Source organism: Mastigoproctus giganteus, chromosome 8 (genome assembly GCF_048544385.1).
Source record: "Mastigoproctus giganteus isolate SK-2022 chromosome 8, ASM4854438v1, whole genome shotgun sequence".
In the NCBI taxonomy this organism is placed as follows: domain Eukaryota; kingdom Metazoa; phylum Arthropoda; class Arachnida; order Uropygi; family Thelyphonidae; genus Mastigoproctus; species Mastigoproctus giganteus.
The window spans coordinates 214,872,802-214,886,957 of record NC_143582.1 but is presented as its reverse complement, the minus strand read 5'-3'; the positions used below and the strand labels follow the sequence as shown (position 1 = coordinate 214,886,957).

General features: G+C 35.9%; 1 protein-coding gene across 3 annotated transcripts in view; it reads right to left on the bottom strand.

Moving 5' to 3' along the window:
* Nucleotides 1–8,376: 8,376 nt before the first annotated feature.
* LOC150082262 (retinol dehydrogenase 12-like) overlaps nt 8,377–14,156 on the bottom strand; it is a 72,595-nt gene continuing 66,815 nt past the window's right edge. For all 3 annotated transcript variants that reach the window (XM_090379212.1, XM_090379213.1, XM_090379214.1), the window contains 2 exons: nt 12,825–13,032; nt 8,377–10,394 (listed from right to left, as the gene is read on the bottom strand). In XM_090379212.1, the coding sequence (XP_090235338.1) occupies nt 10,286–10,394; nt 12,825–13,032 (317 nt within the window). In that variant the 3' untranslated portion in view covers nt 8,377–10,285. The remainder of the gene's footprint in view (nt 10,395–12,824; nt 13,033–14,156) is intronic.

Sequence of the window (14,156 nt, the reverse complement as noted above, 5' to 3'; positions counted from 1 at the left end):
TAGCATAACCCCTCCCCCCTTCCTATCCTTTCTGTAGACGTTGTACTCCCCAAATTCCAGTTCTGCATCCCTTATATCTGTGTGACACCACGTCTCTGATATCCCAACAATATCTGCCTTTGATGTTTTGAGCAATACCTCAAATTCATCAAATTTATTTACTAAACTTCTAGCATTGGTGTACACGCAAGTATACCTGCACCTGTTTCTATTCTTAGCTACCCTAACACAACCCATGTGTTTACTTGTACCGCAATGGCTCCCAGCAGTCTCTGAAATACCATGCATCTTGTTTTTCATTCCAAAAATCTCTTTCACCTCTGCCAGTGGCTACTGTCAATCTATTGGTCTTTCTCTCCCCCCAAGCTAGCAGTTTTCCGACCCACCTAACACTGCCTCGATAGCATCAGCAAATATTCTTGCACCCTTTCTATTTAAGTGTATCCCATCCCTGTAGAAGCAATCTCTCCTGTTAACAAGTACAGTCCAGGCTGAAAAAAATTCTACCCCTTGAGCCTTGCACAATCTTTCCAGGGCCGAATTGATCGACAAGGCTCTCATCATATACTCCCTCCTATCGTGTCTGGGCAGAATTGCAGACACTTTCAAATTCAACCCTAATTCCCGGCTTTTGTTCAACAGTGACCTGTACTTGTTAAGTAATTCTGCCGGTCTCCTACTCTTAATATTATTAGTGCCAACGTGTACAACTATATCACCTTTTGTGCCCTTAAAAGATGATATTCGCTCTACGTCATCAACCTTTGCCCCTGGCAGACATACCCTGGTCCTGTTCCACCTATCTTTTTTACAAAGCATGTTCCCCGTTTCCCTGACAATAGAGTCACCAACAACTACTGGTTCCTTCGGGACCAGCGCATTCTGCCTTGGGGGTTGTCTCTGTGTCACGTGATGCCCAAGTGCAAGCTCTGGCGTTGATGTGGGCAGCTGAGAGCTTGATGGGCCCCTCAATTTAGTTCCTTCGAGGGCATCCACCCTGTCCTTCAAGCTCTCATATAGGCCCACAAGAACGCCGAGTTGTTGCCTGATATCGATACACTCCTTGCATCGCGCACACACAAAGACATCCCCCTTGGCAGTATCATGTCCCGTACCCGATTGCTCTGCAAACATCAAGCAAACAGTGCATTTTATAAGGCTGTGAGTCAGAGGACAACTGCCCCCCTCAGTTCTGCTCTGAGCCACAGCGCTTCCATTAGCTTGAGCCTTTTGCTTTGCTGCTCTGGTCTGAGTCATGATTCTATTAATTTATTAATTATAATTAATTATGTTATTAATTATGTTAAATATAATTAATTATATTACGTTTGTAATCTAAGTCGTTATATGTATTTATTTAAACGTACAATTAATAGTCTTGTCTAGATGATCCTGCAGTGCTTCTTTAACCAGTGCCTCCATTAATTTTCCGTGAACAGAAGTTAAACTCACAGGTCTATAATTACTGGTGTCAGCCTGTGATCCTCCTTTGTGAATTGGGGTCACATTTACACATCTCCAGTCCATGGGTACCTCCCCTGAGTCCAAGGAAGCTCTCATAATTATGGCTAAGGGTTTGCTTACTTCCTTTGCTGCCTCCTTTAATATAACTGGATAGATCCCATCCACCCCAGGTGCCTTTGTTGTGTTTATCTTCAACAATTTCTCCTCCACTTTACTCTCAGTTAATACAAGATTCTCTAGCTTACTGCCAGAGTTGAATACACCTCTGGCATTCCCCTCGCTGAATAACTCCTCATGTGTGAATGTCAATGCAAAATATTCATTTAGTTTGTTAGCTACCTGAGCAGGATCATCAACAATTGACCCATCGATATCAAGTGGACCAATCTGATTCATCCCCTTCCTTCTAGAGTTTACATAAGTAAAGAACTCTTTGCTGTTTTTCTTTGCATCCTTTGCCAAAGATTTCTCGTAATCTGCCTTCGCCTGCCTAACCTCCTTTGTAACTTGGTTACAGATCAACTTGTATCTATCAAGCTTCTGTGTGACATGTTAATTTGTATGTATCCCATGCATTTTTCTTCTCTGCCATGTCTCATTAGGTCATCTGACATCCATTTAGGCCTAAACCTTGAACAATATTTCTTAGTTGGTATGTAAACCCTAGTAGCTTCCAAGATAAGTTCTTTGAATGCTTCCCATTTTGAATTTGCTGTTGGTAACATCATCAGTTGGTCCCACTATAGAATTTAAATAGTCTCGGTCCATCGTAATCGCCTTTACGAAAGCAATAACCCTTCCCTTTACCCCTAATGGTAGTTACCTCTTTGAGTAAATCCCACTTCAGCACACTGTGATCACTGCCACCTAGTGGTTCATTTATCTGCAGATTCTTAATGCATGAAGAATCACTACTGATAATCAAATCAAGTGTATTACTCCCTCTAGTTGCCTCCCGAACATGCTGATGTAGAAAACAGTCATCTAATGAATCCACAAAAGCCTTGCTAGTGTGTGAGTGACCAACCCAAAAATTCCAATCAATATCTGGGAAATTAAAATCCCCTATTATACGACTCTTATTTACTGGCCCACTCTATTTCCCTGCACAGTTTCTTATTATACTCATCAGAGTCATTAGGCCTATAGCACACTCCTACTCTCAATTTTGATCTCCCAATGCTTATGTCACACCAAACTGACTCGACACTGCACTGTCCAGCGATGTCGACTGGCTTCACTTCCTTGGATTTTATGTATTTCTTAACTAATAGCATAACCCCTCCTCCCTTCCTATCCTTTCTGTAGACATTGTTCTCCCCAAATTCCAGTTCTGCATTCTTTATATCTGTGTGACACCACGTCTCTGAAATCCCAACAATATCTGCCTTTGATATTTTGAGCAATACCTCAAATTCATCAAATTTATTTACTAAACTCCTAGCATTGGTGTACACCCAAGTATACATGCACCTGTTCTTTTTCTTAGCTACCCTAACACAACCCATGTGTTTACTTGTACCCCAATGATTCCCAGCAGTCTCTGAAATATCCTGCATCTTATTTTCCAGGCTGCTGCTCATTCCAATAGAAGCAGTGCAAGAATCACTTTCACATCTGCCAGTGGCTACTGTTAATCTATTAGTCCTTGTATCCACCACAATCTAGCAGTTTTCCGACCCACCTAACACTGCCTTGATAGCATCAGCAAGCATTCTTGCACCCTTTCTATTTAAGTGTATCCCATCCCTGTAGAAGCAGTCTCTCCTGTTAACAAGTACAGACCAGGCTGAAAAAAATTCTACCCCTTGAGCCTTGCACAATATTTCCAGGGCCAAATTGATCGACAGGGCTGTCATTATATACTCCCTCCTGTCGTGTCTGGGCAGAATTGCAGACACTTTCAAATTCAACCCTAATTCACGGCTTTTTTTCAACAGTGACCTGTACTTGTTAAGTAATTCCGCCGGTCTCCTACTCTTAATATCATTAGTGCCAATATTTACCTGGCTGTTTGTTTTCTGCCAACCTTATGAAAGGTAGAAATGCCATTAAGATTAAATATTAAGTAAAGGTCTTAATAAATATAAGCTTTCTCTCAAGTTCATAGCAATGAAAAACTGTTAGGTGGATTTATAGTTTAAGTGCTTAAACTATAAATCCACTTGTAGGTGGATTTATAGTTTAAAGACTTCAGAGAAATAAATGGTTTAATCTCCTTTTGGCAGAACCTCCCAAAAGGTTAAAGAGGGTCAATAAGGTGAGTGTTATTTTTGAAGAGCAGGATTATACGTCACTTTGAAATAAAATCAAAATTTGTAATGCATTATCTGCATTCAATTTAAATCACAAAGAGACTTTCTGCTCAATCTTCAGTGAGATACATCACTTGGCTCTTCACTTAGAGAAGATACATTATTCACAAGCATTTGCTAATGAAGATTGGCCACTAGCTGACAAGAAGCCAGTAAGCTTTGAAACAGCTGTCCTGATGGCAGTGCAGGTTTTTGAATGTATAGTTGACACTATTTAGGTGATGCTATACAATTTAAAAAGATATTAGCAAGCAACTTAGGCAGAACCATGGATAATGGTATTTGTCTCTAAGTTGAATATAGTCCAAACCTCAGCAGCAAGAACTTATCACTCAATTTTCAGTGAGAGCAGTCTCTCCATATTTGAAATCAAACAAGTAATGCTTTGAATTTTGATTATCAGCTTACTCAGCCACCACTCATCTCATTTGTCCTTATTATTCACTGATTCCTTTTCTTTAAAGGTGCATATTGCTGTACTATTCTCTGTGAGAGGCTTCCTTTCTTTGATCTCCTCCATCTTAAAATCTCTTGCCCCATTCTGTGAAATTCATTTATTGCTTCAGTCATTCTTATATTTCTACAAATCAAAACTGTCTTGCTTTTAAATTCGAATTTCCCTAATCTAACTTTCCTAATAGAAAATTAATTTTAGTTTGGCCCTAGCTGGTAGAGATGCTTGAGGTTTTTTATTTTTTTTTAATTAGAGGTAGACCTGTATTAATGAATTTTATTTTGTATTATTACTTTCTATTTTATAAAAGTAATATAATAATGATAATATGAATGACAGTAAGTTTGTTAAAATTATGTGGTCTCCCTCTGTGGAATTGTTTTATTGATAGGCCCACTACTGATCAAGCTAAATGTAGTGTGCAAAACTCAGCCAACAGACCACTTAGTTATGAAGGTTTAAAAAAAAAAAAAAAAAAAACTGCTGCTATTTTGAACATGATATTTTTATAGCTGTTATAGTATCAGTAATCAGGAGAATAAAATAACGAGAAATATAACGGGCAGAATTACGAAAACATTAAATTTAGAGAATGAGAATCTCTCACAAACCCATGAATTTTAGCTGATGTTTTCAGCAATAAGTTAATTTGAATTTTTTCTTGTAGTTCAACTTTCAATTTTTATGTTTAAATTTTATTTCGCTTTAAAGTTCAGCCAGTTTTTTTTTTTTTTTTTTTTTTTAATTATATGACATATCTACATTTAAGGTTTGTTCACCTTCCTTCCAACTTTAATCAATGCTGTTTTCTCCTCTCCTGCAAGTACTCAAAATTCTTGCATCACAGTATTTATTCAAAGTTAATGACTATTCACTTATGGAATACTGTGTGATGTTTGTTACCTGTAAAGCCTTTAACTACTTCCAAACATACCTAATCTCCCTATCAGGACTCTGAAGTGCCTGCCTTATAGATTCAAGTGTACATTTAATCATTTACTACATCTGTCAATATTATATTTCATTCATCAGTAAATCTGACAAATGAAATTCATTTCTTAAAATTTATATGCTTATATAGTTATCATTCATTTTATATTCCAAGATAGCCATGCAGCTATTGGCCAGAAAACTGCTTTACGCTACATAGTGTTAAAATTTGTGATATCAAAAAGTTCAAGTTAGTTTTTTTTTTTGCTTTTCCCCAAGGCAGAAAATCAAGACTTCCAGTTAAAAGCCTGCCCCCCCCCACACATAAACCACGACTGACTATCCCACTCCATCCATCTGAAACAGTTTACATTTGGTTATGTAGATGAGTGCTTACAACTACCAGATTAGATTTAAGTAGATATAATGGATATTAGGTAGTGTAATTACTATACTGTGTACAAAACAAAATTTAGACCAATATTTATAGGGAACACCAAGTGATTATTCAATATGTTAATAGCCTGGATGATCACTGTGTTCCTCGGGAATGTTAGTGGTTCTTGAACATTGAGACTTTCCCCATCTTATAGACTAATATTTTTCAGAGGCATCTTATAATGAAAAATGCAATATACATTGAAATTAACCCTTGTAATAAAGAATTAAGTAGTTATTTAGGCTGAAATGGTCTTTTGAATGGTAGTTAATTACCCAAATTAAAATATTACTTATAATATCCCATCTTTATTCATCATTATCATCCAAATATAGTATACCCAGCATATTTGCAGGTCACTAATGATAGCACAGATTAGTCCTTTTGATCTTTCAGTATTCCATTCACCGTTTCCCTCCATGCCTCTTGCCATTCATTATTGCTTGAACAGTAAAGTTCCAAACTGGCTATTGCAGTCATGTTTGATGAGTTTGAAAATAAATAGAAATGGTATATTATAGTTCAAACTTTCTACAACAGATGGTAGTACATAGATTGTTCAGTAGGCTGACAGGTTTCAGTTAACTAGTTTTGTTAGTAATGTTAAACGAACAAATATCAAATTTTGTTATAAACTAAGAAAATCTGCAACAGAAATGTACAAAATGTTAACTTTATGGGGATAAAACAATGTGTTTGAATGGCATAAGCAATTTAAAGGAGATATGATGTTCACAATGACCCAAGAAGTTGGTGTCAATCAAAGTCACCTCTCAAAATGACAGAATTGCAAAAGTTTGTGAAATTGTGGCAAGAAATCATTGTCTGACCCTCAGAATGATGGCTGAATAGGAATAAGGATAGGAATAAGGAAACTATTTGTAAAATTCTGCATGATTTAAGGAAAAAATTCTGTGCAAAATCTATGCCTGAAAGATGAATAGAAGCAATGAAAATTGTCATCATGTAAAGACTTCATCCAGCTTGTCAAGACAATCCTAATTTTTTCGAATGCATTATCACTGGAAATGAATGTTGGGTGTTTCGGTACGACCCAGAGACTAAGCGACAGAACATGCAATGGACTTCAAAATCATCACCAAGGCCCAAAACATTTCGTTAAAAGTCCAGGATCAAGATGCTGATTATGTTTGTAAACAAACACTGATTCACAAGGAATCTGTACCTGAAGGGGAGAGAACCAGTGCTACATTCTATGTACAGGTGCCTCTTCAAAGACTTTTGAAGCATATTTCCCAGGTGAGGTTACAATTTTGAAAGACAACTGGTTCTTGTTGCATGACAATGCCCCCCACCCATTCCACACTTGTGAAGGCATTTTTGACACATGGCATTGTTCAGATCAACCATCCACCCTACTCTCCTGATCTAGCACCATTAGACTTCCTCTTTCCCATTGTGAAACTGCCTTCAAAGGAAAGAAATTTCAGGACATTGAGGGCATAGAAAAATGTAACTGCCAAATTTAACATCTCTTTAGACACTTTCACCTACTTTTTAGAAACTTTTAGAATAGTGTAATAAGTGCATTCAATCAAGTGGTGATTAATTTGAATAAAAATAAAACCATTTTTGAGCTCCTTCTCTTCCCCAATCTTGGGAATTTTATAACCACACCTCACATGTTTTGCTAATCTTCTTTTACCATCAAGTAAAGACAACAGTTTTGAATGCCTCTATTTTTTGATTTATAGAGTTGTCACAGGTGAGTTTGGTGTCATTAAACATGTAAGACATTGCAGTTTATCATGTGTTAGCAATGCATTCTGTTGGAAAAATTCTATAAACAACAGAGTTCATTGCTGAGCAGAGTTTTATTTGAAAAGGTTCTATCACACTGGCCATTAGTGCAACACGAGTTTAAAGTGAGATTTGGTTTGGTTTTCCAAGAAAAGGGACAAGACTATGGCAAATGTAGTTCTTTCATTTCCTGAAGGATTATTTTAATGACAGAGTCATCTCTAATTGATATCCTGGACAAAATTGGATCAAATGGTTTTGGCCACTATGTTTGAATGGTTGACTATTTCCTGAGGGGGATTCCTAAAGGATATCTTTGAAGAATCACTGGCTGCAGCTGTGGTGAATTTTAATCATCTGCAAATTATCTTAGATATGCAATGATCAGATATTTTATAATTTTAATAAATTTTATAAGCATAAAATTATATACAATAAAATATGTATAAAATTATATACAACTCCTATGTCACATGAATTTAATGATACCCAATTCATCAAGGATTTAGGGATCCTGTACATATTATAAAATAAATTTTACCACAACTTGATGGAACTGATGAAATCAGAACTTTATTAAAAATATACAAATGTATATAAATGTATAAAATTATATACAACAGAATAGTTTATTTTGTAATATGCTTATTCCAAATGGACAAGGCCTGTTTTTTGGTAATAGAATAATATCCAAAATGTTCCTCTGCTTCAGCGATGTCTTCAGCTTCTTGTTTAGTAAATCAAAGTACAGCAGACTCGATTTACTGGGAATCAGATTAACCAGGACACAGACTCCAAATTAAAAAAAAAAAAAAAAAAAAACAACCAGAAATCATAAAATTCAAGTAATAACTAGAATAGATATAAATAGATGTTTTGCAAGTCGTAAATAAACGACAGGAAGTGGTTTTATAAGTCATCATTAGGAGATTATTATCTTGCCTCCCCCACTATCTTCAACACCTAGAACTAAAAAAAGACCAAATGTTTAGTTTATTTTAGCGTATCACGTCGATTGTTGTGTTCTGTCACACTGCTAAAAGACAAATTTTGTTTCGTTATTTGTGTCAGGGCTGTCGGAAATTGTTTTTTTTGTTTAGAAATCGCAAAAATGATGGGCAAACGCAAGAGTTGTGCTTTAAATTAAACAAAAACTTGAAATTATTCAGAAGTCTGAAAACGGTGCATCTGTTAAATCTCTAATGAACCATTATAATGTTGGTCACCAAACCATATGCAACCTTGTAAAAAAATAAAGGGAAGCTATTTGATTTAAAATCGACATGGTAAAAAATAAATGTGTCTAATGCGCACTACCGCGTATTGGACATGCAAGTAGTGCATGGTAAGTTTTTTCGTTTATCTATTGCCATATTTTTTTACGTAGGTTGCTGAACATTTTTCTATACAGTAAGTCCCCGACTTATGTTACATTATTTATATATTTTTTTATACCATAATAGCGTAAAAACCCACAGAATTCCAGCTATCGGTATTATCACAAATGCAATAAGCTTGAGTTTACTACCCGTTTATAATGAATTGCACTAACAGAAAAGCCCAGTAACCCGGAAAGTGCAAATTGTTTTTGTTTTATGGCAGTGACCTCCAGAAATGTGCTTTAGTAAAATGTGAGCTCGCGTGGGGTGTAGTAGTGAGTTTGCCTCAACCCTGTGAAGTTCTTTTCAGAAAATTTAATTTTGACTGTTATCATGGTGCCGACTAAGAGAATAAGTGACAGTGCTACTAGTAAATCTACCAAGAAAATGAAAAAGCGATCGATTTGGATTAGAAAATTAAAATAATAAGGATGTATGAAAATGGCCAAACATTAACAAGTATTGTGCGGAATTCAGATTTGTCAGTGGCAACGGTGAACACAATAATAAAGTAGAAAGACAATACGAGAAGTGGCGAAGCGATCGGCACCAATGAAGTTAACTATAATAACCAAGGCTATGAAATACAAATCAGTTTTTACAGTACAATAACATGCATTTTTTATTTTCTTATGTGCCACTCTGGCTGCTTCACCACTGTCCATAGATAAAATTTTTAATTGAACTAATTAAAAATATAACTATTTTTCTTCATTCTTCTGAGGATATTATGTGGTGTTTGTAATTTTGGCATATCAGGGATATAGTAGCAATATTTTATTAGTCATTTCCGAGTTAGTTATGTAAAACTCGACTTACGTAAGAAGTCCTGGAACGTATCTCTTACATATGTCAGGGACTTACTGTATTTTTGGATTAACCGGGAACTTTTTTTTTAACCATCTATCCTGGAAAATTGAGTCTACTGTATGCACTTGATACTTCTAAAATAGCCTTCTCTTCTATTTTAACTTCATTTTTTGAGATGGTGATCTTTGTTTCCATATCTTTCCGAGTTGTGGTTGGTTTTTTTTTTAAAGCCTCTGACATTTTCTGAAATAAAATATCTTATATTTTTTTCTTTAACTGCTTCTCTATATTCTTGGGTCCACTATAATTGTTCCAAGTTTGCTGTCTTTACAGATCTTTATCCCACTTTTGTAGCTTCCACTAACATTCTCTTAAATTTTTTTCATTCTTCATCTAAAGTCGTATTGGCATCAAGAAACCTTTAGGAAAAAAAAAAAAGTTCTGTATTTTAATGGCTGTTGGGAAATCTGGGAGCTTTGATTTTTGTCCATCAACACACTTTTATACTTCTTATTTTTGGCATAAATTATTGCATTTAATTTGTTCAGTACAAGAGGATGGTCACTTCCACTCTTATCCTCTATATGTACCTTCATTAGTTGTATGACATTTTTATTCTTCAAACTATCAAATTATAACCAAGATTATTCTTTATATAGGTGTATAAACATTAGTTATTATTTTCACAGGATAGATTTGCATTCTCATTTTTGTTATAAAATTTTTAGCTTTGCTAAGTTTCCACTAATTTTATTCCAGTCATTTCCTCACTCAGTTTCCATAATTTTTTTGCAATGTTGTCATCTCTACCTTGTACTGCCGGCTGTTCTTGACGACAATCACTAGAAGAGAGAGAGAAAAAAAAAAAAAAAAAAATCAGAAGACAGTTATGAAAATTAATTCAGACTATCACAATATTCGTTAATATATACAGAATCAAAAGTTGCAATTTTATACCTGTAAAAATTTATTAATATAAACTTGATGTAACTTAGTTGCAAGTCAAGAAATTAAACTAAAATCATTAGGTAGCACTGCAAGACACGAAGGCCTTTATACACACGGCACCTCCGTAGCCAGATGGGAAGGAGCAGCAGTGCGTAGCACACGCTTCTTGATTAGACCGGGGTTCGAGCCTGTCACCACCAAATACGGAGAATGCGGAAAGGTCAGGGAATGGCCATCGCATATCCCGGAGCAATATGGCCTTAGTTACTAATGCTCCTAAAAACCAAAACAACAACCTTTATACACACACGCACACACACAATAAGACCCCTGTATCCATGGGGGACACGTTCCAAGACCTACCATGGATGGCTGAAACCGCGGATATAAGCGCGAACACCTGTTGACCCCACATATAATGCTATTCTTGTACATATATACATACATATAATAAAGTTTAATTGATAAATTAAACACACAGTAAGACATTACCAACATTAAATACAGTAATAATAAAATACAGCAGACTCTCGATTTACCGAGACACTTCAAGACTTCAAATAAAAAAACAACCAGAAATCATAAAATTTAAGTAATAACTAGAAGAAGAACAGATATTTTGCAAGTTGTAAATAAGCGACAAGAACCAGCGTTATAAGTCGTCATTGGGAGATTACCATTCAAAACAAAAAAAGAAACCAAATGTTCAGTTTGATTTAGTGCATTACATCGATTGTTGTATTCCATTGCACTACAAAAGGACAACTTTGTTTCGTTATTTATGTCAGGGATGTCGTAATTTTTTTTTTTTATAGTAACTTTTTTTTTTTTTGTTTAGAAATCGCAAAAATGGGCGAACGCAAGAAATTATTATAACAAAAACTTGAAATTATTCAAAAGTTTGAAAACTGTGCATCTGTTAAATCTCTAAAGAACCATTATAATGTTGGTGACCAAACCATATGGGACATTGTAATAAATAAAGGGAAGCTATTCGATTTAAAATCAACATGGTAAAAAATAAAGGGAAGCATCGTATTGGACACGTGAGTAGTACATGTTAAGTTTTTTCATTTTTTTTTCCCCGTGGGTAACTGAATCAGCGTATACGGAGGCACAACTGTATATGTATATAATCCAATTAATCCAAAATTAAATAGATATAAATTAATAAAAATATATATTAAAATTAATGAGAAAAATAGTAGGAAAGCTAACATCAGTGGCAGCAGAAAAGCACAATCCACTACACGTTGCTTATAATAAACTAAATTTAAAATAGGTATTTGCCAGTAGCATGGCAAACCAGTAGAGTGAAAAAGAACTTAACCAAATAAAATAACATAACAATAACAGAAAAATATATATGGGGGGATAAAGAGGAAGAGGGTAGTATTGAAGCAATGTTCCTAAAATAATTTAGAAAATTAAGCCAATTAAAAGAAATCTAGATGGTCCTGCATTACTTCTTTAACCAGTGTCTCCATTATTTGCCATGGAACAGAAGTTAAGCTAACAGGTCTGTAATTACATGTTTTTTTTCGTGATACATTTGATCCCCCTTTGTTAATTGGGAACACATTCCCACATCTGTAGTCTATAGGGACCTCCCTGCATCCAAAGATGCTCTCGTAATTATGGCTAAAGATTTGCTTACCATCTTTGATGCCTCCCTTAATGTAAATGAATAGATTCCATCAACCTCGGGTGCTTTTTTATGTTTAGCTTCAAAAATTTCTCTTCCACTTCACTCTCAGTTATCACAAGATCATTTGGCTCTGTTAGAGTTTTATAAACTTCTGGCATCTCTTTCCCTAAAGAATTTCTCATGTGTGAATGCAGATGCAAAACACTTTATATGCTTATCTGACACCAAACTGACTCAATATTGCATTGGCCATTCACATTGACTGGATACACTGAGATTTAATATGCTTCTTAACTAGGAGCATAACCCCCCCCTCCTCTATGTACACATTGTATTCCCCATATTCAAATTCTGCATCTCTTATGTCCGAGTGACACCACATCTCCAATATCCCCTATGTCCCTCCAATATCCCCCAATATCCCCTGTGTCTGCATTTGATGACTTAATCAGCATTTCAAATTTATTTAGCATGCCCTAGCATTAGTATACATGCACTTGTTAAATTAGGAGGAAACAAAAATAATAGTAAAACTAGAGAACCAGAAAATAGAGAAAGATGCTATTGGTAAATGCTGTTTCAACAAATACTTCTGAATATTGTGTATATAAGTCTTCAATGAATATTAGTAGTCATCGTTTGCTAGTTAAGAGAGTTATCTATGATTGTACTTAACCTGTAATAAAAGCCAGACTCTTTCTTGAGTTTTTCAGATACAGCACAATGAATGGTAGTCTGTGCTCCCTGTTTTGGTGTCTTAAAAAATATCTTTGAAAAAACTGACCAAATCCATGCAACTGGAGCATTTACAGAATCTCCTATGTAACGGCCAAGTTCTGTTTTCACTACTCCTGGATGAAGGCAGTATGTTGTTACACCAGTACCTAATAAAAAAAAAAGTAATGGATTACTTTATTATAAAAAAAAAAAATCTCTACAGCAGCTCTTAAGAATGAGTAGTACAAACTCTTAGTTTTAGACATTCTTTATCCACATGTAAAAATGATGATAATATCCCTACACGTGTAACATTACAAAACCTTGTGAACCTCCCCCATCCAGCTACACCTGCTACACATTAACATCGTAATGACTTAAAACAACCCACATACACTGAGTTAACTCTCTGCATTAGCAACACCCCCCTTGTGTGGGAGTGAACTGGTCTGTGATGCTGGAAAAGGTTCAGAGTCGGGAATGGCAGATATAAGATTGTATGATCAGTTTTTGAGTGTCTGCGAGAAAGAATAGGTCGGCATCAAGATCTCCCAAACTTCAAATGATCATAGGAGCAAAATGTGCTGCAGGTGCCAACAGCAACTGAACAACAACCAGCCAATGGTTCGACCACACAAGGCTGTCTGTCATGTGGTCAGTACCCATGGTGATCACATCATTTCTTGTAACACAGAAGTGATACAACAAGACCAATATTCACTGAACATTAGCTTGTATAGACTATGGAAACTGATGCCTGTTGGGGTGCCCACACTCACTGCAAGACACAAGAAACTCTTGCAGTGAGCATGTGAAACATATGAAAATCTGTTGCCTGGTCTGATGAATCCTGTTTCCAACTATTGTGCTGATGGGTGTATTTGCATTTAGAGAAATACAACATTCTCCAAATGCAAATACACCATAGCACCCGGATGCACTGTTGGTGTTTGGCAGGATGGAGGCAGTGGTACCCTAATAGTAGTATGGTTTTGGAACTTTTTGTGGCATACCCTGGGTCCTGTGATCACCATTAATTAACAGCTCGATTAAAAATGATTAGAGGAATGCTTACCTTTCTATTGTTGCCAACCAAATATATCCCCTTCATGGTAACAATGTATCCAGACAGTCTGGCATCTAACAACAAGACAATGCACAAGGCCTAGCAGGTTGCTAACTGGTTTCAGGAACATACAACGAATTCTCCATGCTCCTATGGCTGCCCAATGGAAGCCCTGAATCTTTATGTAGGTCGTTTTCATCAGATGGGAAACTGGGTTGTGGGGCC